The sequence below is a fragment of the Pogoniulus pusillus genome, chromosome 6 (genome assembly GCF_015220805.1).
Source record: "Pogoniulus pusillus isolate bPogPus1 chromosome 6, bPogPus1.pri, whole genome shotgun sequence".
Classification (NCBI taxonomy): Eukaryota; Metazoa; Chordata; class Aves; order Piciformes; family Lybiidae; genus Pogoniulus; species Pogoniulus pusillus.
This window is the reverse complement of record NC_087269.1, coordinates 41,321,942-41,347,724: the sequence shown is the minus strand read 5'-3', so window position 1 is coordinate 41,347,724 and position 25,783 is coordinate 41,321,942. Positions and strand designations below refer to the sequence as shown.

At 45.7% G+C, this 25,783-nt stretch overlaps 1 protein-coding gene across 1 annotated transcript in view; it reads right to left on the bottom strand.

Moving 5' to 3' along the window:
• Positions 1-582: 582 nt before the first annotated feature.
• PPP2R2D (protein phosphatase 2 regulatory subunit Bdelta) overlaps positions 583-25,783 on the bottom strand; it is a 28,847-nt gene continuing 3,646 nt past the window's right edge. Inside the window, exons 3-10 of the mRNA XM_064145330.1 lie at positions 14,572-14,669; positions 11,739-11,904; positions 9,701-9,813; positions 6,540-6,717; positions 5,688-5,852; positions 4,188-4,357; positions 4,014-4,105; positions 583-2,929 (exon numbers count right to left, since the gene is read on the bottom strand). Of these exons, the coding sequence (XP_064001400.1) occupies positions 2,650-2,929; positions 4,014-4,105; positions 4,188-4,357; positions 5,688-5,852; positions 6,540-6,717; positions 9,701-9,813; positions 11,739-11,904; positions 14,572-14,669 (1,262 nt within the window). The 3' untranslated portion in view covers positions 583-2,649. The remainder of the gene's footprint in view (positions 2,930-4,013; positions 4,106-4,187; positions 4,358-5,687; positions 5,853-6,539; positions 6,718-9,700; positions 9,814-11,738; positions 11,905-14,571; positions 14,670-25,783) is intronic.

Below are 25,783 nucleotides of genomic sequence, written 5' to 3'. Positions count from 1 at the left end.
CAGCCCAGTCAGCTGGGCACTGAGGCCCCTTTCCAGCACAGTGAACCTCACAAACCTCACATGACATTTCTGGAGAAGACAACTTCCGTTCACATCCTCAAAACCAACAGTGAAGGTGGTAGGAACTGACTGGCAACCAGCAGAATTCCCACACTACTGGATTAGCAGTTCACATCTCACCCAGGGGATTAATGAGGCAAAGCCGGGCACTGGATCTCCAATCTCTTATCCCACCACCCCCTCACCACTCCTAGTGAGACGTTCAGTTTCACAGATGGTGAGGGTGGAAGGGACCTCTTCTGATGTTAAAGCAGGAGCAGCCACAGTAGCTTGTCCAAGATCACAAGGGACAGGTAGGTTTGGAATCACACCAGAGGAGACTCCACAACCTCTCTGGGCAGCCTGCTGCAGGGCTCCAGCACCCTCACACCAAACAAGGTTCTCCTCCTGTTCAGGTGGAACTTCTTGTGTTCCAAGAAGGTTAACCATGCAAGGTAAGCAGTGCAACTGCTCCCAGGAGTCAAGGGAAGCATCTGAAAACACAACACTTTGATCAAATTGACAAGTTTTTAGATACAAGGAGATGGTCAAAACTGGTTTAATTGGAAGTGGTACAAGTGACTTGTGTTTGATAGCACGGATTTCACCAAATCTGTTCTCTTTGCACTCAGATTCCACTCACTGCCTGAAAAAATAAACCAAAACTAGACAGCACTGATATATCCACCAAGCATCAACAGAGAACCTTCAGAACCTTCCAGGTGGAGGCACCTCAGCCAAGTGCTTCCTCACAGACAGAGCAGGTGTCCTCAAAACAACACAGCAAGGCCAAGTAAACATTTAAAATTTATTAATTCAACTTTTTTGGTCAAAATAACTGAACAGTTATGTACAGTCCCAGGGGGAGCTTGAGGAGGTGGGCGAGGAACAGGGTCACCTTGAACGCTGCGGTGACCCAGAAGCTCAAGGGTTTCATGGTGTCCCAACCAAGGTACAGCAGATTTGGTTGTAGTTTAACCGTTGTGGAACCTGGGTGAATTGGGAGCCTGCTGTGGGGTGGCACTTGCTGGGTGTTAACCGAGGGGAGGAGGGATGGAGGTGTTTTGCTCCTCCACTGCAGGTCTGATGGATTAGAACACCTTCAGAGTAAGGTGTCGAGCAAGGGACACCTGGGTTTCAGACAGAATCCCTCATCTGCAGGCACGTTTCAGAGTGCAACATCTAACTACTGGGTGCTGCAAGGAGCAGCCTCTCACCCAGAGCGGCGCGGGCACGAGGAGAAGGTTGGTGCATTTTAGGCCTCTTTGGAAAATAAAATTAGTAATAAGAATTTAAAAAAAAATAAACAAACTCAACAAAAGTACCTAAGGCTTAAAAAATAAACGTTAGTAAGGACGGAGTCAGAGCCACCGCCAGCTCCTGCCTGCTGCTGGTGCTCAGGTTGGAAGGTGCTTGGCATCATCGAGGGTTCTGCGTCTTCCTTCTGCCGGTTGAACCACACATTGAGTGTTCAGCATCAACCCCATCTCCACGACAAGACTCAGAAGGTTAACAAATGATAATGCACATAAGGTCTGACTCTATCTAACGGCGAGAGGCAGCAGAACAACTGGGGGAGGGTTACCTCTCAAAGAAGAACAATCTGCCAAGGGTTCTGCTCTCCCTTCTCTGCAAGGCGGCCACACTTTCTGCTTAAGGCTGTGGATGGTCTTTGCCAGGGACCTTTCCAACCTCCTGCTGGGGACAGAGAGAGTGTTTGACAAAAAGAAACCACAAATACAGCACTGAAGGGCAAGTGCTCTGGGAGAACTCCAAAGTCAGGGTGTGAAATACTACACACAAAAAAAAGTTCATCTTAACCAGCCCAAAAAAAAATAATTAAAAGTAATACAAAACCTCCAAGAATTGAGGCAAAGCCTGGGTGGGGCTGCCCCTGAAGAAGAAACTACCCGACCTGGGTCCATGCAATAGAAAAATAAAAAGACTGGATACATCCCTTTGGATTTAAAAACAGTTTTTTGAGAGCTTGTTATTTTATTAAGTGGGTATTGGGTTTTTTCTTTCCCCCACCAGAAGGTGTGGTTATAGATACAGTTGGTGAGTAAATAAGTCATGAAAAACCTGTCTCTACCGACCCAACTCGAGACCTACCTAAGTGCTTCAAGGTAAAAACACCTAAGCCTAGACACCAGGCCAGAGGAGGAATGTTCACAGGCATCAAGCACGATATATGTTCTGAAAGGCCCAAATATTACAGCAGAGAGAAGAGCGCGCGCGAGAGAAAGGACATTCTGATGACCACTTTTGTCTTCATGGGCGTTCAATTGTTTTGTTTTTTTGGTCTATAAACTGGAAAGGAAGGCTCAGATTTGAAATAAATACATTTGAGTGGTGGCCTTCTTGAGCACTGTCCATCGATTCTGCCTCCTGATGGTTCCTCCCAGGGAGCTGCCAGCGACAACTCCCTACCCTGGCAAAGGCAGAACCATCCCAGGAGCTCAAAAAACCAGGCCAGATCCTCTCCTTTAGCTAAAGGGAAGTAAGTGCATCAATGTTCTTCACTGGTAGGACAACAAGGCCTTCTCTTGGACAGATAAACAACTGAGCTTAACTATGTAAGACGACAACTGTCCTGGAGTAAAGTCATCTCTAGTTAATTTTGTCCTGGAATATATACAAATTATTGGTGGCAGCCACAGCAATGATGTTCTCCATGGGATGCCACGCCGTATGAAGGATCTTCTTGTTGAAGTCCAGACTGTCAACGCTTATTTCATCCTTCTTCCTTTTCCCACCTGTACAGACCTTCCGTGGCTTTAGGATGGCACGAGGTTTGCTGCTCTCCCTGGAAGCTTCTAGGGTGATGTCGCGTCGCGTGTTGCGATCGAACATCCTGAAGAAGTTGTTGTAAGAGCCAGTCATGATAGCACTGTTTGGAAGCAGAAGGGAGGGAGATCTCGTTAGTTGGGAGAGTTGGATGGAGCTGAGACAGCTTGGACCCCGTGAAGTTCAAGTTATCTCTGTCATGAGGAAAGGCTGTGAGAATTGGAGCTTCTTAGTGTGGAGAAGAGCAGCCTGAGGGGGGATCTCATCAATGCTGATCCATACTTCAAGGGTGGGTGTCAGGAAGATGGGACCAGGCTTTTCTCAGCGGTGCCCAGTAACAGGCCAAGGGGCAAGTGGCACAAACCTGAACATCAGAAGTTCCATTTAAACATGAGAAGGAACTTCTTTAAATTTAAGAGTAGCAGATCCCTGGAGCAGGCTGCACAGAGAGGTGCAGGAGTCTTCATCTCTGGAGGCATTCACAACCTGCCTGGTTGTGACCTCCTCTAGGTGAACCTGCCTTGGCAGAGGAACTGGACTTGGATCTCCAGAGGTCCCTTCCAACACCTATCACACTGTGATTCAACAAGGACAACTGTAAGGTCTTGCACCTGGGGAGGAATAACCCCTTGCACCAGTACAGGTGAGGAGTGATCTGCTGGAAAGCAGCTCTGTGGAGGAGAGGCTCCAGAGCCGTAACTAATCACACCCTTTCAGTCAAGCACCGCTTGTAGCTTTTAAGGCTGGAGACCAAATTCCTAATGCTGAAGGAAAAAAACGCCAAGCAACCCCAAGGGCCAACCTGTACCTTAAAGGGGCCTGTAAGAAAGCTGGGGAGGGACTTCTGACAAGGGTTTGTAGAGACAGGACGAGGGGCAAAGGCTTTGAGCTGGAAGATAGGAGGATTTAGACTGGAGATTAGGAGGAAATTCTTTACAGTGAAGGCAGTGAGACACTGGAACAAGTTGCCCAGGGAGGTTGTGGATGCCCCCTTCCTGGAGGTGTTCAAGGCCAGGTTGGATGAGGCCGTGAGCAACCTGGGCTACTGGAAGATGTCCCTGCCCATGGCAGGGAGGGTGGAACTAGATGATCTGTAAGGTCTTTTCCAACCCAAGCCATTCTATGAATCTATGAACCCCGAAAGCCAACCCCCCCAAGGGCCAACCAACCCCAAGGGCCCCTGGCACCTGTCAGAACCGTTCCAGCAGCACTCAAACTTGTCGAAGATGCAGTCATTCTCATAGAGGGAACAGAGCTTGCTCCGGAGATACTCATGAACCTTCCAGGAACACAAACACTGCTATCAGACACCGAAGAAAGGAAAAGGAGGGTAAAGGGCTAAGGGAACTGGAACACCATACTTGATATGTCTCCACGGGCCTGTTCTCCATGTTGAGGTCCCAGACTTTAACAGAAAGGTAGTCTCTGGTCATCATGTAGCGGCCGCTGTGGCTGAATTTTACATCAGAGATGGAGGATATTATTTCTGAAAAAAATGATCTGCTGCTAGGATCCTCGGGTTCCTCAAAGACTGCAGACAGAAGACACAATTGCAAATGAAACCAACACCAGGCTTTTTTTACAGCTGCAATATCTTCTGGAAAAACTTAAGTCAATAGACTGGTTTCTCTTTACTTAAATCTGCTGTGAAATGCTTTTTGTTTGGAAATCATCTTTTTGAACACTATGATTTCTCTTGGTCAGCAGGTTGGTAGATGCCTGTTTCCAACATGAACTGGAGCACAGCATCAGTAAGCTACAGTTCACAAATATTTGGGATGAATCAAAGGGGAAAAAAAAGGAGTTAACGAGCAGATGGGGAAAGCAAACAGTATAGATGGTCTACAAACCATGGTGGGCAAGACCAGGTGAGGACAGCATCACCCCAACCACAGCATCTTAACATATCTGAGACTACTGCACCACACACTTCTCTCTAGATCCAAACAGTTGTACCCCACAATCTACTGCCATGAAATATGCATTTCTGTACTCGAAATCCAATCTGTATGCTCTTGAAAGTGGTTAAATAAATGGCTTCAACTGAAGAGTCAGGCTCTGAAGCCATTTTGCAACAAGCTACCCATAACTATTTGTTCCAGCTTTGGGGAGACACCTTCAACAGGATGTTCATCGGTGTTCACAGATGAAGTGCTTCAGCACTCCACACCTCCTGTGGCACAAAGGTTTCCCTCCACATCAGCAAGAAAACCTCATGTGCTCTATAGAAGGCTTACCTGCAAGCATTAGTGTGGTGGGTCACCCCACAGGACTGGTTAATATCAGTAAACCACAACCATTGTTGTGTTTTGTGGGTAATAGTTGTGAACTGGAAGAAGCAGGATTGACACAAGACACCGGGAAGAAATTCTTCCCCATGAAGATGGTGAAACACTGGAACAGGTTGCCCAGAAAAGCAGTAGAGACTCCAAGCCTGGCACTGTTCAAAGCCAGGCTGGACAAAGGCTTGAGAAACCTGGTCTAGTGGAAGGTGTCCCTGACCACGGCAGGGGGTTGGAAGTGGATGATCTTTAAGGTCCCTTCAGACCACTCCATGAACCTATGAACTCAACTGCCCTGAACTGGCATTTGGTAAGCCGGTACCTTTGAGAAGCACCAAGCCTGAGTCTGGCCACAAGACAGGTCTCACTGCTGCTCAAAGCACTTGTTCCCACCAGTTTAGGATGCATAAAGGAGTAAACAGCCTCATGCTGCTTCTGCTTGTGGATGGCCTAGAACAAGACAATTCAAGTGGTCCATTCCACCCAGCTCCTCACCCACAAGCAGCACTCATTCAGCAGCACCTGCACACTCTGTCTGGCAGAAGCAAGCCATGAAGCCAAAGGGGAGGCTGCACTTACATTTGGAATGCCTGTCGCAGAGGGCTGAGGAGCGCATGTCGCAGAGCCGGATGGTGCCCTTGCTGCTGCTGTAGACAAAGACGTTACAGTGGTGAGGGTGGAACTCTGCAGCAGTGATCACTTCTGTCAGCTCCTCCATGTTGGCAGGCTTGATATCTACAATATCTGGGAAGGGGCTGGTGAAGGCAGCTAACGTTGCACACCCAGCAACTAAACAATGAAAAACGGGTCAAGGGAGATTCTTTCCCCTCTACTCTGCCCTGGTGCGAGCACGACTGAGGACCGGGTCCAGTTCTGGGCTCTCCAGTTCAAGAGACAAAGAACTACTGGAGAGACTCTGGGGAGGCTATGAGGATGATGAAGGGATTTGAACATCTGTCCAATGAGGAAAGGTTGAGAGACCTGAGGCTGTTGAGCCTAGAGAAGAATGGCCTGAGAGGGATTCTCCTCAATGCTTCATAAGAGCTAAAGGCCTTACGAGATAAACAGACCAGACTCTACTCAGTGGTGCCCAGGAACAGGACAAAGGGCAGTGGGCAAAAACCAAAACCCAGGAGGTGAAACTTGTTTGGTGTGAGGGTGCTGGAGCAGGCTGCCCAGAGAGGTTGTGGAGTCTTGTTCTCTGGAGAGAGTCCAACCCCAACTGGCTACTGTGATCCTGGACAAGCTGCCGTGGGTGCCTCTGCTTTATCATGGAGGGTTAGTCTGGATAATCTGCAGAGGTCCAACTCCCACCATGCTGTAATCCTGCATTTTAATCCCTAGCTTCAATGCCATGCTCCAACCAGCAGCACTGAAAGGATTCCTTTACTCAGCCACACCCCAGTGTCCCAGAAAACAAACCAAGGATACTAAAACTTCTATCTGTGATTTCTAAATGCCAGAGGTTAATTCGTAGGTCATCTGCAGACAGGTATGTTTCATGATCACTATTTACTGAAATAGAGTTTATGTGGTAAGTGTGTGCATTTGCAAATATCCTCCTGGGGCTTGCTTCTACCATGAGGTCCATGGGTTTCAATATGGGCACCTGGAAGAGGAGAAATAAGAGTCAGTATTGGCCTCAAATGGATTTCTTATTTGGAAGGTATCAACTGCATACTGCAGGGCCCTGCCTTGATTTAGTGACTCTGCACCTGTCAAATCCACTGAACAAGGGAAAGGAGCAAACATTTTTGAGAGTTGACCTTGCAAACTACCAACCCAAAACCTCAGACACTGCCATCTGCAGAAGTCAGCTCTCAAACACAGCAGCTCTGGACCTGATCCAGCAGGAACATATGGTATGTTCATAGCTCTATCTGAGGAGGACATTGAAACAAGAGCTCAAAACCACCACCCACACCTTAGGAGGGTGCTTACAGGACAGTTGCCCAGGAACATCCCCAACTTGTTCAAGTGATTTCAGGCTGTCCTGTTCCCATAGCTAGCTGAGCTAATGGGTGACCTGCTTTGTCAGAGTCAAGTGGTCCAAACTTCTCTCTAACCCCTCCTCACTGAGTTGCAAGTACCTCGCTTGAGGTTGCGCAAGGGCACTCTAGGCTGCTCCAGCACACAACTCCAGAGAACACTGCCTTACATCATCCAACCAAGAAAGAAGGTATGACAGTGCCCCAGATAATCTGCTCTTCCTGGAACAAGCAGCAGTGAACCCAGAAGTTCTGTGATTGCTCGCTCCATGTTTATATCTCACAGCCTGTTTACATCTAGCTGCAACAATTCCAGGTAATCCATTCCTTTTTACCAGGCAATTTTCCTCTCTGCTCACATGAGAGCTCCTGGCCTGCTTGGGAAATTGAAGAAAGGCTCATCTGTGTGATTGGGAGTGGGGCTTGGACATGCCACAGGCTCTGGGCAAGGCTGTAGCTCTTTGGTGCAGTTTCCCCACCTCTGCTGCTTCACAAACACATGGGCATTGCATTTCTGTAGCACCACAGGCAAGCCAAGCCCATCGAGCCCAAGGTGCACACACTTTACATCTCCAAAACCTGATCCCTTCAACATACAGAGCTAACTCCAGCCAAGGTTTGCTTCCCTTCTGCCCATGGTTGCTCAGGCTTGGTTCAGGCCATCAGTACTCCTTGGAAGATCACAGAACGGCTTAGGTTTGGAAGAAACCTTAAAGATCACCTGCTTCCACCCCCCTATCATGAGCAGTGACAGCTTCTAACAGATCAGGTTGCTCAAGGAACCATCCAACCTGGCTTTCAACACTTCCAGGCCTATAGCCTCCATAGCTTCTCAGGACAACCTTTCCAGTGCCTGACCTAAATCCACCTCGGTCTAAACCAAGGCCTCCAGCACAGGGCCTTCCTGTCCCATGGCTCTTCATAGCTTGCCTCCACTCAGCCTGATGACTCTTAAACATATCCAAACATTTAAAGAAAATGCTAACATCCACCTACAGTGACCTTGTGCCACCATCAGGCCACACTCTGGACTCTTCACATTTCAACATAAGGACCAAGTTCTAGACTCCAAAATTCCATCTGTACCTCCACCCAGCCGCTGGGCTGAGGCACTGCGCCCTCATTTAGTTCCTGTGAGATGTTTTCATGGAACGTTCAGATCTTGGCCCCCACAGTGGCCAGAGGAAGAGGAAAATCTGTCTCCAACATGGTTATGCATTCAGCTTCAGTTCAGCATTCGACTTGAGCAAAAGCAGAGCAAAGAATTCCAACTAAAGCCCACACTGTCTGGTCTCAGCAGGGGTCAGAAGCACTGGCTCTGCAAGGAGCAAGAGTCTCACTTCCAGCCCTACTCATGGGAACAAGAAAGACATCCAACAAGCAAAACCCCAGTCCCACCTGATTTGATTCTGGAGCTTAAATGATGCCCTGTCTGGAGCACTAACCCTGCCACCACATCCCTATGCAAACAGAAAAGTGTCAAGGCTCTTTAAGCAGACATTAGGTTTTCCACATGCTCAGAACTCGCCTCTAACAAAACCACCTTCTCCCTACCCAGCTGCCCATATTTCTCTCTTGTTCTGAAAAAAAAGAGAGACTCAGCAAGTTGAAGATGAGCACAATTAGAAAGAAATTAATCTCCATGAGGCTGGAAAGCTTGCTCAGAGAAGCTGTGGAGGCTCCAAGCCTGGCAGTTTGGATGGGACCTTGAGCAACCTGGTCTAGTGGAAGGTGTCCCTGCCCCTGGCAAGGAGTCTGAACTAGATTATCTTCAAGGTCACTTCCAACCCAAACCACTCTCTGATTTTGCAAATATTGAGGGGGGGATGGAAATTAAGCATTATCAAAACAATCAAAGCCAAATTCTCCCAAAAGTGGCACTTGCCTTCGAGCAAACAGGACCCATCCTGCCAGTGCCAGAAAGCAGCACTCAGGGGATGTAAAAGTTAACCTGGGCACCTAATTTGTCCTCACCAGTGACTGCCACAGGCCCTGCAACACTGTCCTCTCCTGGAAGAGAAGTCAGGCTTTTGGAGGTCTTGAAAATGACTCTGCTCTCCTTCTTGCTGCACTTTGACTACTTTAAGAGCAGAGCATACTAAGACTGTACTTTCCATGAAGAGAGCAGTACGGCCCCAGCCAGAGACTCCAAAATGCTGGATTTCCATGCTGGAATAACAACATTTTATTGCTGATGAGAAATCAGTGCATCATCATCTACAATTTGAATGTAGTGAGGTGGATGAAGGCTGCCTCTAACAAAACTGAATAGGTTAATTAAAAGAAAACAACCAAATGAAATAGCCTAAATTTCAAATATGTTAAGATATTCCAAGAAAAAAAGAGCAACCAACAAAGTACTGGGAAGTTAATAATACAATATAACAGAACATAAGATAATAATCACAGAAGCTGGCCTCAGGCTTTGCAGAGGAACCTTCTTCAGCAATTATTTATATAATGAATTGTCTCCATTTTGCACAAAATTGACCCTGATCAAAGCATCATTTTTAAAAATTACATTTTAGTTAACAATTTTGGTAGTAAAAAGATAGGAGGACATGCAAAAATAGAAGTATTTAAATGCAAAGAGCAGACACATACCCGTAGTGCTGTGATTCTGAAAGGATCCCTAAGTCTTCCATCTTCATCTTTTAAGTTATAACCTTCGGCTCTTTTATCCCTTTCACTTATTTTCCATAATTTAATAGTTTTATCTAAAACCAGAAATTCACATGCTTGAGAATGAATTCAATTCAAAAAAGGAAAGCACTCAATAAAGGAGGGTAGCAGAGTGGATATTATTGATCCATCTGGGTTCCCACTGCTTGGGGCTCTTCAACAGCAACTCAATACAAAGCACAGCCCTCCCTGTGTGTATTTAAGCTTCTTGCCTTCAGCTATGTTCTTTAACAGAATTCATGCATGAAAAATAAACCAGAAATGGAACAGACATGCACCTGGAGGGTACAGATGGGAAATATCAGTAAATGGAGAAGAAAAATCCTGGGTTCCATTTGAATTCTGCTGTAATGTTTGGTTTGAACACAAGTTTCTGCCTGCACAGTGCTTGCCAGTCAGGGAAGTGACCCTTCCAAGGCAGGATTCCCACATCAATTATCAAAATCCATCACTAAGCCCTGCATCATTGCCTAAATTTGCTCTAACAGACAAATGCTAAAGGAAAACCCCAACAAAGCCATGAATTCTTGAAACTACCTCCCTTTGGGAAACCCAGCTTTGTCCCTGGTGTCTGCTACAAGACAGCCAAAAGCAGTGAGTCACTAAAACAACTTCTTCTAGGGTGCCACATGCAAAGGCAGGTTCTTGCCAGGATAAAGCTTTCCCAGTGCAGAAGATATGCACCAAGAGTGAGCCCTTAGCTAGCTGGAAACAAACCTCTCCTCCCCATACTACCTATTTTAAAAATATTTAAGGTGGCATGGTTTAAAGACTGCTTTAAGCTTAGTAAAAAAGCTACCAAAGTAAGGTTATTTTCACATTGAAGTCCAGGAGACAGAAATCATTCCTGCTTTTAGCACAGAGCAGGTAGGATATCACAGTCCTTGGAAAATAAATCCAAGTTTTTCCATGCACAGCTCTGCTTTCACATTTCCAGCTTGCTCTGTGATGCCTCAAAAAGGCACAGCCCTAATATCTTATAAGCACCACCAAAATAGTGGAAGAAATAAAACCCAAGTGCATGAAATCTTGTATTTGCCTTTTTTTTGCACTGCTTTGATGTATTCTTAGGCAGAGAGTGAAATGGTATAAATAAACTCCTCTCAAGTGACTTCACCAGCTGCTTTTCAAAGCACAGGTGGTGTTGGGGTTGGCAAAGCACTCAGAGCCTTGCAACCAGTACTTTGACTCCAAATGGGGTTCAGTAATTTCATTAATTCTTTTTTAATTAAAATATAATCACCAAAAAATTGGTTTTAAAATCTGTGCTCAGACTTCTGACAGTAGAAATCCTCCTGGAGGTGTTCAAGGCCAGGCTGGATGAGGCCTTGAGCAAACTGGTCTAGTGCAAGGTGTCCCTGCCCATGGCATGGTGGGGGTTAGAACTAGATGATCTTTACAGTCCCTTCCAACTCAAACCATTCTATGAATGTGTTTATACAAACCCCATCATAGAATCATGAAGGTTGGAAAAGACCCCTAAGATCAAAGTCCAACTTTCTACCCAACCCCTCCATTCTGAGGAACAGAGGCACCACAACTACCCTAGAGAGGGCAGAGACCTTACTGTAAAATACTGAGAGTCTTGAATCTTCTCCCAAGGAATATGCAATAAGAAAAGAGGAAATGGTCTCAAGTTGCACTAGGGGAGATTTAGGATGGACATGAATCAAACTCATAGAATCATTAAGGCTGGAAAAGACCTCTAAGGTCAAATCCAACCTTCTACCCAATGCTTCCATAACCAGTAAAGCATATCCCAAAACTACACAGGGCAAATGGAGAGAGCACATGCATGAAACAAGCCCTGCTTTGCTGTTGCTGCTCCATTATTTTCATCTCTCAAAATCAGTAATGTACAGAGTAATTATAATTAAAACACATCTGCAGACATTGAAGAAAAGGCAAACCAAACCCCCCAAGTGAGCTAGCTTTCACATGACATCCCAAGTGTCCTTACCATTCGTAGACAGCAGGAAGTGAGCAGCATTCTGTTGTGGTAACCACCTAATTTTATTAATTTTCTCCTCAATTTCTAGACTTTTCAAGTAGTCAAACTCAGGCTCGTGACTCTGAAAGGTACTGTAAACATTGTATTCCCCCCGGGAATGAGGACGGCTTTTGTTCTGCAAGAAAACACAAAGAACTTTGGAAGCTGAGGTTACTCAGGTCAGTAAGAACAGTAAATATAAACCACCAACTAAAATTAGCAATTACAAAGTAAACTCTGCACAGATTTTGATGAACTTTACACTGTTATTTGATACTGTACCCAGGTTAGCACTAAAATAGTGTGCAGACTTCTTGCAATATAGATCTTTCTGTACAACAGGTAAGTACTCCTGGAGCACAGCACAGGGAAGCTCTGCAGAGGCAAGCTGTCTGACAAGGAGATCCTACAGGGGTTTTGAAGGAGGATTCAACAGAGCTGAAGAGGTTAGTTAGCTCCTAACTCACCAATTCCATGGGATCAGAATCACAGAGTTGTTTTGGTTGGGAAAGATCTTCATCAAGTCCATTCTCTAACTCAACTAAGGCTGAGGGCTCAACCATGTCCAGCAGCACCACGTCTGAGGTTTTTAAACTCCTCCAGGGATGGGGATTCAACTACCTCCCCGGGTAGCCTGGATCAGTCTTTGAGAACGCTTTCATTCAGGAAGCTTCTCACATTCAGCCCAAACCTCCCTTGGCGCAACTTGAGACCATTTCCTCTTCTCTCATTGTTTGTTCCTTGGGAGAAGAGACCAAGCCCCACCTGACTCCAGACTCCTTTCACAGAGGTGTAGAGAGCAATGAGCTCTCTCCTCAGCCTCCTCTTCTCCAGGCCGAACAATCCCCAGTACACTCAACTGTTCCTCACCAGACTTGTTCTTCAGACCTTTCTCCAGTATCATTGCCCTTCTCTGCACCTGCTCCAGCACCTTAGAATGTCCTTCTTGGAGTGAGGGGCTCAAAACTGGACCCAGTACTCAAGGTGTGACTTCACTAGTGCTGGCTCCAGGGGGCTCATTTTAGGTTTTTTCCCTCCACTCCAAAACTACGGGTTTGCACACAGCAAGTGACCATTCTGCCCAGCTCTTCCCTGCAGGCTGCAGGTGCTCCTAAGGATCCATTTGAATGCTCTTGTGTGAATAGTCTGTTGTTTTCTTTTAACACTGAGGAAACGAGATGACAGCTGGGTTTTGACTTACAGAACAACTGAGCACTGACAGCTGAAAGCCAACCAATAATAGTTCCACTCCAAACAAGCATCAGGACAGTCAGAGACCCTGAGCAGGTGGACACTTTTGACCTTGATCTCTCCATGCCTGACTTCAGTCTGCAGAGCAAAGTAAATGATAAATGAGCTGGGAGCTGTCTAGGTGTAGCAGTGTCACATTGCAGTTGCTTTTCTAGCAGGAGCATTTTCATTTAATTACTTCTCCAAATCCTCACACTCAAGATGGTTAAATCACGAAATGTTTTATAAACAGCATCACAGTGAGGAGGACATGCAAAAGTGCCTGCAAGGAGGCTTGAGCCAGGTGGGGATTGGTCTTTTCTGCCTGGTAACAAGTGACAGGACAAGAGGAAATGGCCTCAAGCTGAACCAGGTGAGGTTTAGGTTGGAGATTAGAAGAAACTTCTTCACTGAAAAGATTCTCAAATGATGGAACAGGCTGCCCAGGGAGGTGGTTCAAATAGGCAGAGATGTGGTGCTGAGGGGCATGGTTTAGCACCAGCCTTGGCAGAGTTAGAGAATGGTTGGACTCTGATCTTAAAGGTCTTTTCCAACCAAAACAATTCAATGACTCTACTATATTAAAATATGGGATGGCTATTTGGTATCTGAGCATCATCTCTGAAAGGTTAGTGTCCCTCAAACACAAGCAAGCTGAATTCCAATTTTATCATCAGCTTTGGCACTTCTGATTCAGGAGAAGGCTCAAATCCAAAGGCTGAAATTTTCATCAGCTCCTAAAAGGAGAAGCTGTGCTTGGGTGTTGGAAGAGAGGGTGAGCACTGCCATGTGAAATGTGGATTCTGAAGAACATAATCCCAGGTTTCTCCCAGACAGGACTGTTATTTTTCAGCATTTAGGGCACTTTTCCAAGACTGTTTCTCCAAGTATCAAAATCACAAGTGATGCATCTGCCCTGATAAATGGAAGGATGTTCCAGCGCTGTCACCTAGCTGAATCCCACTGACAGAGCCAGCAGAAAAGCTGAGGAACTCTAGAGGGAGCTGGGGAACTGAACTCAGGTTCAGGGCTTCCTGAACCGCAAGTGCTCAAATGTTTCTGGAGAAGTGGCTGTTCCTGTTGGTTTGGATTCACAGGATTCCAAACCACAGCAGTTTCATTCTTGTTCCCAAACAACCTTGTCCTGCATCCTCACAGCTTAACTTGCATCCTTTTTATAAAAGTATTTTTATGTTCTCTGCAAAAGCATCATCATTTGGCTTAGGTTGGCCTGACCAAGTGTAAAGTCCAAAGGCAAAATTATCCTGAGCATACCAGGGACATATGTAAAGAACTTGGGACAGAGATCAAGGAACAGGATAGCTATAAAGAGCTAGACACATAGAAAGAATCCACTTGTATTTTTAGAACCTTTTATGTTTTGAAGAGGAGTAACCACCCTCAAACTAACCCATCAGCTTCAGCCTAGAACACATTTAGCAATTGGGCCATCTCAGGGTTTCCTGAGAGAATCACCCCACTATGTAAAGATGAGGGCATGAGAAGATGAGGTGAGACAGTGCAACACAAGAAGAGTGGAGTTAACAGCACTTTTGTTTTTCAAGGCACTGACCTCTTGTTCCCTTTGAAATATAACCACTCTGCCACCTTTGTCTCCTGTTGCAAGAAGATCACCAGAGTAATTAAATTCAACTGTTGAAATAATATCAGCTGTAAACAGAACAGAAATAAAACAGTCACAGGAAAAGCAAATCAAGAGGTTCCAAGACTCGAGCAAAAAAATACAACTTATTTTAATGCAACACCACAACTTGTTCATTTACATCAGCAGTAAGGGGAAATTAAACCATGTCTCCAAGCCCAACATTTCATTTACAATCTAAACTTATTCATCATCTCTCAGTTCCAGCTTTTGAGGACATTCAATCACAGATGGCATCAGGTTGGAAGGGACCCTCAGAAGTCATCTTGTAGAACATCCCTGCAATGAGCAGTGACACCTCCACATGAAGCCTGATCTTGAATATCTCCAGAGATGGGGCCTCAGTCACATCCCTAAACAACCTTTAAGAGTTGGCACAAGAGAAAGGACGTTGCTTTGATAACCCAAACTCTTGCTCTCCCTGCTGAAACAGGTAATGGAGATAGGGCTGCAGCTCCTCTGAAAGTGAGACTCACATCAAAAGAGGCTCATCTAGGGCATGACTCCAGTGAGACTGAGGAGTAGCTGCATTTCCCCTGAGCTAAGCACTCATGTATTTAGTTCAGGAGCCTGAATTGGACATTCCTCCTCTGCCTAAAGCAAAAAAAAACCAACCAACATCAAAAAACAAACCACCAAAAAACAAGGAAGGAAAATACCTCCAGCTGAACTTCCTAACCAAGTCTATGCAGCTGAAGGAACAGGAGAGCAGAGGAAAAGGCTGCAGGACCTCCAGTGCCCTTGGGACTGAACCTTGCAAGCAACCAGCATTTCTTCACCACAATTAATCTCTGGAGGTGGCAATAAAGAAGTAATTGCCATCAAACAATCCCTAACCAAGGGGCAGGGAGATAAGGGGCTACAAAGGTCTGTCACAGGCCTTAGGCAGATGGGAGCAAACCAACAAACCACTGGGCATGAGACTGTAAGCAAACATTCAGCCCTCCTGCTGCTGGCCAGGCAAACATTTCATTAGCCAATGGAAAGAAAAAAACAAAACCCTAACTCTGGGATATCAATAAGTGTCAGTCTGCAATTGGAGACTAGATGAATGAGACTAGATGAATATGACTTTATTGGATTGATTTCCATGTAGGACACCCTTACCAGGGAGGTGATTTGGAAGCCTAATGAGTTTTCCCAATATATAATTCATATTTCAGCTTTTGCTAACAGATGCACTTCAAACAGGTTTTCCCCAGTGTACAAGAATAGTGGTTTACCTTCTTTGATTGAAAAAAATATTAAACAAGAATAATAAATGTTCCTACAGACCTAGCCTGGCCTTCAAAATAAGAACACATCTTAGAATCACAGGATTGTTTCAGTTAGAAGAGACACCTAAGATCAAGTCCAACCTTCAACCCAATGCCACCATAGCCATCAAACCATGTCCCTGAGTACCACATCCACACATTTCTTGAACATCTCTTCCTACAGACCTATTCCAGCCTTCAGAATCCCACCACTAGCCTGATTCTAGACATCTGCTTTTATCTTCACATTTCTTCACAAGCTGATGAAAAGATTCCATTTGGGCCAAGAACAGGGTGATGGCAGATCCCAAATCTACAACAGACCCAAACCACTGCAACAAACTCCACACCTCCATACTGGAAACTTCAATCTTTATTCATAGACCCACAGAACCATAGAATGGTGTGAAAGGACCTTAAAGATCATCTAGTTCCAACCCCTCTGCCTTAGGCAGGGACACCTTCCACTAGGCCAGGTTGCTCAAGGCTGTATCCAACCTGGCCTTGAACACCTCCAGGGAGGGGGCATCCAAAACCTCCCTAGACAACCTGTTCCAGTGTCTCACCACCCACACCATAAATAATTTCTTCTTCAACTCCAGTCTAAATCTTCCCTCTTCCAGCTCAAAACTATTGCCCTTTGTTCTATCACTACAAGCCCTTGTCAAAAGTCTCTCCTCACCTCTCCTGTAGCCCTCTTAAGGCACTGGAAGGTTCAGTTATCTCCTTCTAAAAAAACCCAGCCACATTTCCATCTGCTAACTGCCTCTTCAGCTCATCCCTTTCTTGTTTCAGTGCTCCTTGCACAACTGACAATGCCAAGCACCTCACAATCTCTCAAGTCGCCAACCACAGCCTCTTCACTTCTGATCCCCTTACAAGTAATTAAGTAACAAACTCTTTGGCTATTCACTCTGAACACACTCAAAATAAAAATTAATGCCCTTCTTCACACCAATTCCATGTTTTGTAGCCCATTTCTGGTCCATGTAACAGACTGTGCACAGAGCAGTGAAAACACAACCCCTCACACAACCCTTCCACTCTCCTAACTGCTCAAACCCATTTCCAGCAGTGAGGACTTCTCTATAGAAAAGAGCATATGGCAGGAAAGTCTCAGTAGCCCTAAACAATCTCTTACATTAGAAATTGCCTTGGAATTAGGAGCTCCTAGGAGTACAACACCAACAGAATCTTCATCATGTAGCTGAAAGCCCAGGTTTGAAGTGATACCATACTCATCATCTTGCATGTAAACCTCGGCTGCTCTCTTCCAAGGCCACATAAAACTCAGATTAAAGATGCACTAAAATCAGATGATCAGTGTTAATGCTGTCCTTCCTATACAAGAAATGCAAAAGATGGAGAGATGGTTTAGGTGGGTAGAAAGGGATCAGTCTGTAGCTCACTGATTGCCCAGTGAGTCCTGCTCAGATTTCTTACCCCACATAAATCATGAAATGATTTAGGTTGAAAGGGACATTAAAGATCATCCCATTCTAATCCCCTGCTCAAGGCCCAGTACAACCTGGCCTTGAACACTCCAGGGAAGAGACATCCACAATTTCCCTAGGCAACCTGTTGCAGTGTCTTACCACCCTCACTGTAAAGATCTTCTTCCTAACCTCCAGTCTAAATCTCCTCTCTTACAGCTCAAAGCCACTGCCCCGGTCCTATCACTACAAGCCTTTTTAAGATGTCCCTCCCCAGCTTTAATGCAGGCCTCCTTCAAAGAAGGGGGAAAAATCCCCTCTCAGGTTGCTCTTCTCCAGGCTAAGGAACCCCTAGAACAGCTCCAGTGAGCATTCTCAGCACTAAACAATCACAAAGCAGCTAAAAGAAAGAAAGATACAACATTAGAAGTAAACCACAAAGCTTGTTCCCAACCACTTGCTCTGCTCAATATAGAATCAGAGTTTGGGTTTGAGTTGCAGGGGACCTTAAAAATCATCTGGTTCCAGCCCCCTGCCATAGGCAGGGACACCTCCTTCTAGACTCCACCTATCTACGTTTGCTCCATTTCCTTGTCAGTTTAAAGCTTGCAGCAGAGTCCAAAGCAAGCCTCTGCAGGTTCTGAGCCATCACATTAGCTCCGGGATTTTTAAAGGGTTTTTTATTATCTGCCAAATGTTTTTTGTTACATGTACAAGGCTCATTTCCCAGCAAAGCATTTCAGCAGTTGTTTTGGTTGGAAAAGACATCTAAAACCAAGTCCATCCATGCACCAAACACCACCATGACCATTAAACCATGTCCCAAAGTGCCATGTCTGTATTTTTCTTGAGTATCTCCAGGGATGGGGACCCCACTACCTCCCATGGCAGCCTGTTCCAATGCCTGACCACTCATGTAGCAAAGAAATTGTTCCCGATTTCCAACCTAAACCTCCCCAACACAATTTTAAGCCATTTCCTCTCATTCTATCATCTGATATCAGGCAGAAGAGGCCAACCACTGACTTTTCTCCATGGCAGAAAATCACTTACAATGAAAGGTTCAGCAGTGTGAGAAAAGACAATGTGCCATGGTATTTGCTCAGGTGCAGCACCCTCATGCACTCTTCACATACATAAGACATCTTAGTGATGATGATTCTTCCAGAACCAGCAAGGTTTATCCTTCCTCTCTGTTTCTGCTGAGTGTGGCCAGGACTCTCTGCTTATCAGCCATGTAAACCTTCCCTTGTAAGCCTTGGGGAGCAGTGGGCACCTGTGGCTTTACAGGGACATGTTTCTCTGGTAATACTTCTTTCCAGACAGGAAAAAAGAATGTTAGCCTCACTTATGAGAGGAGTTCATGGTGATCTAAGGTTGAAGGTTAAACTCAATGACCCTCAAGGCCTTTTCCAACTGAAAAAATTCTCTGATTCTAAGTTACAGTCCACATGTGAAGCAGGAACCTTCTCAGTGCTTTCAGAGTTGTATTAAAGAGTCAAAAGAATCTTCAAGTTCCACAACCTTCAAGGTTTCCTGTGTTAATTCTGGAGAGGACACAGTAAGACCAGCTTTTGTTAAGATTCTGAAATGGCAGCAAGCTTATACCTGCAAACTAATTTAATCCCACGACTGTCTCCTACCAGGTGTTTCAAGCTGACACCGATATCAATGCCTGGGCTCTCTGTAGGTAATGGAGATTGCAAAGAGATCCAGAACAGCTAAATTAGCTGCCGTGAACTTTTCCTCTCTAAGCTGGCTGCACATCACTCCTCAGTTAAAATCTACAAACTGGAAAGATAATTCCTCATCTAGTCCAATCATCCTGCTAATGCAGGGACAACGACAGCAGCTTGTCCAGGATCACAATGACCAGGTGAGCTTGGAATCTCTCCAGAGGAGATTCCACAACCTCTCTGAGAATCCTGCTCCAGGGCTCCAGCACCCTCACACCAAACAAGTTTCTCCTCTTCTTCAGGTGGATTCTAATTGGTGCCTGCTGCCCCTTGTCCTGTCACCGGGCATCACTGGCAAGAGGCTGGCCCCATCCTCTTGCTGAGCATTGACCAGATCCCATCTCAGGCTGCTGTTCTCCAGGGTCAACAATCCCAGGTCTCTCAGCCTTTCCTCCACACAGAGATGTTCCAGGCCCCTCAGCATCTTTGGAATCTCCACTGAACTCTGTCCAGTAGTTCCTTCTCTCTAGAACCAGGGAGCCCATAACTGGACCTAGTACTGCAGATGTGACCTCACCAGGACAGAGACTGTTCATAACAAACAGAACTCTGTTTTGCAGCAGCCAGTGACAACAAAGCATGGAGATACAGCTGGTGACAAACAAGCTCAGTCAGGGCCCACACAGAGAGCAAGAAGGAACCATCTCTTCAGAGCAACCAAGTGAGGGCTCACATAGTCAGATAAAAAAGTATAAAGGAGTGAGAGTAGTAAAAGAAAAAAAAATAAAGGAGGTAGATTATCAGAAAGAATGGAGAAATGTACAGCCTAGCTTCTGCTAAACAGTAAATAACAGAAAAAGAGGCTTCAAAAGCAAAAGAATATCTGAGCTTAAGTTAGAGAGACACAGGCCTCAGAACTGCTCATGATCTAACCTACAGTAACCGGCAGAGCACTCCCCACACACTACCAGTGGGATCTGTTTGTGGGGAGAGGACAGGGGGAGCAGTGGTATGAAGTTTGACAGTTCTCCAGCTTGGCTGGCTTCAGTCCCCACAAAAGACAACAGCAGAGAGCTGCTGGCAGGCACTGTGCTCCCAACCAGAGCCTGGCCTCCCTCTCTACATGTTAGGGCAGAATAACAGCATCAGAATTCCAGTCACTGTGGGTTTCTGGCTCCAGCACCGATTTCCAGGCTTTGGCCTCTCCCTTCTCTCAGTTCTGTACCTTGTACTGACGTGGGCTGGGTGAAGGAGAATTCTCCACACCGTGGCTGCCAGAACAGCCAGTGGAAAAGCAGAATTAACTCTGCAATGAGGATGGATTGGGATTGGCATTGCTCTTACTGCTCCTAAAAAGCTTCCTAAATGTTATTTCTTAATTGAACAGTTGATAGAAATTAATTTCTACCTCTAAACTGCACTGGAAGGTGAGCTGAACTTTGAAGCTGTCAATGATCACAAGAAACATAACTACACAAGTTACCCAAAATTACCTATTCTTCAGGACACACCACTTAATTCACTCCAGTTTCTGGATTTACATTTTTAGGGTTTGTCTGAAGAGTTAACAGACATGAGATGGGTCAGAAGAATAAACTACAGGCCAGTTTTGCTCAAAGCAGCTTACACTGTTCAGCACTCTGCCAACCTCAAGTATCCATTAGGTCTCACAACTTTGGACACCCTAATACTCTAACAATGGCTTGAATTGCCTTCAAGTACCTGCTAGGGGTAACCCAAGTCCAAAATAACTGCTTTTTGAAGTCATTTCAATTATTGAACATATGTAAAGTCAGCCAAGGGCATGACCAGGGCAACCTGAGCTGCTCCCACAGAAGCACAGCACAGCTGGAGAAGCAGCAGAAGCTGGCTGAAGTGAGCTCTGCTGGGGACGGGCTGTGGCAAACCACAAACAAGAGTGCTCCTCTTGGACTGGCAGCTTCTGCGTGTCCTGGAGCTTCCCTGGAGCCCAGCCACTTGGCTTCTCCCAGGAGCCAGCGCACAGGCCATTCTGTTCAGAGTGCTGGGACAAACTGGTGGGGAAAGGAGCAACAGACGGTGGCAAACAGTTCTCAAGGCCTGTTCCCAGGGGCAGGCTGCCCAGCAATCCCCCCACCAGACCAAAGCCTCCTTCCTTCAATTGATCTAAGTCACCTCAGAGTGTGCATCTCACAAAGACAATCAGCACAACTCCCTCATTTGTTTACATTTGCATTTTCTGTTCGACAGCAGCAGAGCACAACTGGATGCTGGAAACCACAGACTGCATCAGGTTGGATGGGATCCTCAAAGCTCATCTTGTCCAACTCCCTTGCAGTTAGCAGGGACACCTCCAATTAGAACAGCATGCCCAGGGACACATCAAGTCTGATCTTGAATGTCTCCAGGGATGGGGCTTCACCTACCTCCCCAGGCAATCTGTTCCAGTGTCTCTCCACTCCCATTGTAAAGAACTTCTCCTGCTGTCCAACCTAAATCTACTTTGCTCCAGTTTCACACCACTGCCCCTCAAAGCAGTCCCTTCTCCAGCCTTCCTGTAGGTCCCCTTCAGATATTCAAATGCTGCTCTAAGGTGCCCCTGGAGTCTTCTCTGGGTTGAAAAGCCCCAACTGTCTCAGCCTGTCCCCATAGGAGAAGTGCTTCAGCCCTCTGATCATCTTTGTGGCCTCCTCTGGACCTGCTCTAGCAGGTCCTTTGAATTACATTAATATTCCATTGAATTATGCCAAAAAACCCCAAATGTCTTCACTGAGTTTGTACCGCAGGCAGAGGTCTGGGTGTGTTAACCTAGAGAAAGTACTGAGCAGCACCAAGAGGAGCAGTGAAGCTAAAGTTCAGTGAGCCAGAACCTTACCTTCATGCTTGCCAACGTCTGCTGTGCCTTTTCTTAGGAGTACTGACAAATGATGGAGGCTATTTATAATATTGATGACACAACCTGGTATTCTGGGTGCAAAGCTGTTGCCTCAGAGTTATTTTTTAACCTCTGGAATAGTAATTCCAAGGAGCTTTCTCCTGATGAACTCTATTTAATGAATTAATGTTACTCTGTTAGGTTTAATTGTCATGCTTGCCACTGTACTTTAATCAGTAGCTAATAAAAGTCTTAACATGATAAGTAAATAAAATTCTTCCTTCCAGTTGCAGCTTTCACATCTTCCTTTTATTTTTAAATGTAGTAGGTTTTGTCTTTTTGGGGAAGCTCTTCCTCCAGATGTTAAAATAACAATTAGCATGGTAATGAGAATGTGTGGGAACCTTAACAAAGCCCTTCTGGATCAGGAGGTGACAACCTAATGTGGTCACAGCCTGGGGTTGTGAACAGCAGCAGCTTACTGCTGTCACTGGCAGATGTAAAGCCCTGTTCTGAGCCCTGCACTGCCACTGCTCAGTGGTCTATATTCCACTAAAACCTCTCGGCTCTGTAAGGGACACCCACAGCCTTGCCAGAGTGACCATTGGGCAGGCAGCAGCACATGGTATTCTAAACATCACTCAGAATCCCAGTGTGGTGGGATTGGAAGTGACCTCTGGAGATCATCCAGTCCAATCTCCTGCTAAAGCAGGGGCCCTCACTGCAGCTTGTCTGGTATCACAATGGCCAGGTGGGGCTGCGAGCTCTCCACAGAAGATGACTCCACAGGTTCTCTGGGCAGCCTGCTCCAGGCCTCCAGCACCTTCATACCAAACGAGTTTCTTCTCCTGTTCAGATGGAACCTCCTGGGTTCCAGTTTGTGGCCCACTGTCTCTTGTCCTGGGCACCACTAACAAGAGCCTTGCTTCATCCTCTTGTCCTCCCACAGGTCCTTTACCTCTTGCTGAGCATTAATAAGATCCAATCTCAGGCTGCTCTTCTGCAGGTTCAACAGCCTCAAGTCTCTCATCTTTTCCTCCTCACAGAGATGCTCCAAGCCCCTCAGTTTCTTTGGAGTAGTTCCCTGTTTCTCTAGAACTGGGTAGCCCAGAACTGGACCCAGGACTCCAGCTGTGACCTCACTAGGGCAAAGTAGAGGGGAAGGAGAACCTCCCTTGACCTGCTTGCTGGTCACACTTTTCTTCATGCACCCCATGAGACCATTAGCCTTCTTGGCCATGACAGCACATTGCAGGGTCATGGTGAATTCCTGCACCAGCACTCATCCAGCTACAAGCAGCCCTTTCTCTTCTTGTGTAGCCTAATGGATGCTTAGTCTTTTGAAGGATTTTCTCACCTTAAAAGCTGTGACCACTTTTATGAGGCCTGCAGCAGCTACCCACTTGTAAATCCAGGCTTCCTCAAGACAGGGAGTCACAGTCTGATGATTGAGAGGGAGAGAAACGTCCAAAAGTTCACTGCTGCAGCGCTTTTCACACCCAACACCTCACCTGAACTCTCTCCAGAGTTACACACAGGTTAACACACGGGCAGTGATATCTACTTCCCAGCGAGATAACACCCTGGGGTTTTGTTGTCTTGATAGAATGTTCCAAACAGTGAAGTGCAGATATGGTGAACCATCAAAGCACCAAGAGAAAAGCACACTGCTACACATCACCACAAACCAAGGAGAGCAGCACTATGCCTTAGGGAGGGCAAAGAGTGGGCATATGAAGTCCTGTTTTGGCAAAACCTTGTTTTTCAAAGGAAAAACCCCAACAACCTCCTCCAGTTTAAAAATACATCTTCTGCCCCATTCCAGCAGTGACAACTTCATGGATAACCAGTTATTTATGATGAAAGGAAAAATACATATGGCTTCAGCAGGGAGTCATTATTCCCATATTTTCCAGTTCTCCAAGAAAAAGAAAAATCTTAAGGATAGTATCTGATTCTGCCATTTCTTCTACATAATTTTAACCAGATGCTCCATAGCTGAACCTCTCTTGGAGTATCTCCCTTTTAAAAGTCTGCAGACTCTGAAATTCTTCATGGCAGAATTTGGATAGAATCATAGCACCACAGACTGCTTTGGGGTGGGAAGGGATCTTTCAAGGTAATCTAGTCCACCCTCTGCAGCCAGCAGGGACATAGAACAGGTTGCTCAGAGCCCCAAACCTCACCTATAATGCTAACGGGGATGGGACCTTTCCCACCTCTCTGGGTAATCAGGCCAGGCTCTCACCACCCTCAGTATCAAACATTTCTTCTGTCTCTCCAATCTGAATCTCTCTTTGAGTTCAAACCATCACTGCTTGTCCTGTCACCAGAAATCCTTGCTCAAAAGTCTGTCCCCAGCTTTCTGACTGGCCCCTTTAATCACTGCAAGGCCACCAGGTCTCCTGGAGCTTTCTCTTCTTCAGGCTGAATCCCACCGACTCCCTCAACCTGGCTCCACAGCAGAGGAATTCTATCCCTCCCATGACTGCTGTGGTCTTTTTCTGTTAAAAACAGTAAGAACAAGCCTGTTAAATCTCTGAACACCATATGAGAACATTTTTAAACCACTGATTTGCAGAGATTATTTCACAGCAAGAGTGTTTTCCAATCACATATCTGGACATCGAACAATCATAGGATTATTCAAGGCAAGTTTAAGCCAGACATAAGGAACAATTTCTTTGCTGCAAAAGTGGTCAGGCATTGGAACAGGCTGCCCAGGGAGATGGTGGAGTCCTCATCCCTGGAGATGTTCAAGAAAGCGTGGACAGTGCATTTGGAGACATAGTTTAATGGCCATGGTGCTGTTGGGTGGATTAGCTGGACTCAATCTTATAGGTCTTTTTCCAATCAACACAATTCTAGAATTATGGTCCAATATGCTTTTGCTAGATCCTAGTTTTCCTCTCTGCTCATGTTCTGCATTCTGACAAATTTCTGATGGAGTTAGTTAGCACTGTGAGCAGCTTTAAAAGCAGAAACAGAGAGGCTGCTGAAATGATGATAACAAGGTATCTTCTAGTTCATCTGTGCTGCCAGCACCAATTAACACTTGGAGAACTTGAAAAAAAAAATCCAGTATTTGCCTTTGATCTTTGGGCAGAGATACAAAATTGCTCAACAAGTAGAAAATCCAGCACAACAGGACAAGTATCCTGAAAGTCAAGGACAGCTCTGGAAGAAGAGAAGCTCTGCTGCTGTGAAACAGAATTCCAGAACGCTTGGAAGGAACCTTAAAGATCATCTAGTTCCAACCCCCTACCACGGGCAGAGACAACTTCCACTAGACCAGATTACTCAAGGCCTCATTCAACCCAGCCTCTAACACCTCCAAGGACAGGGCACCCACAGCCTCCCTGGACAACCTGTTCTAGTACCCTAATTTCTAGAGGTTCATCCTTACTCAGCAGGAGCTTCTAACGAGCTCGTGTCTACCATGACAGGGCACCACATTCAGAACTGATGTGCAAGGCAAGGGGGTTCTACATCGAGCTGCTTCACAAAAGCTTACGACATTTAAAGCAGGTTAAGAGTGATGAAGCTTCATAAGAAAAGCAGAACCTGTTTCATTTAGTGGAGTAACCATACCCCTATTGCTTCTTCTACCTGAAACAGAAAGGTATCTCTGAATCTGTATTTAGAATGCTACTTTCTACCAAAAAAGGTAATCCAAGAAGAGTTAAGTTTCACATGCACTCAGGATGGGTTCTGTAGTCACACAGTTTGACACGAAGAACAAAATGACAATGTAATCTTAAATTACTTTTCTTCTTCTTTAATTAAGCTTGCTGCTATTCTCAGTATCAATTCTTTCACAGTAAAGCAGCATGGTGGGGAGGTTGGACTGTAACAGAGGTCTTTCCGATAAAGCAGGGGCAAACACTGCAGCTTGCCAGGCAA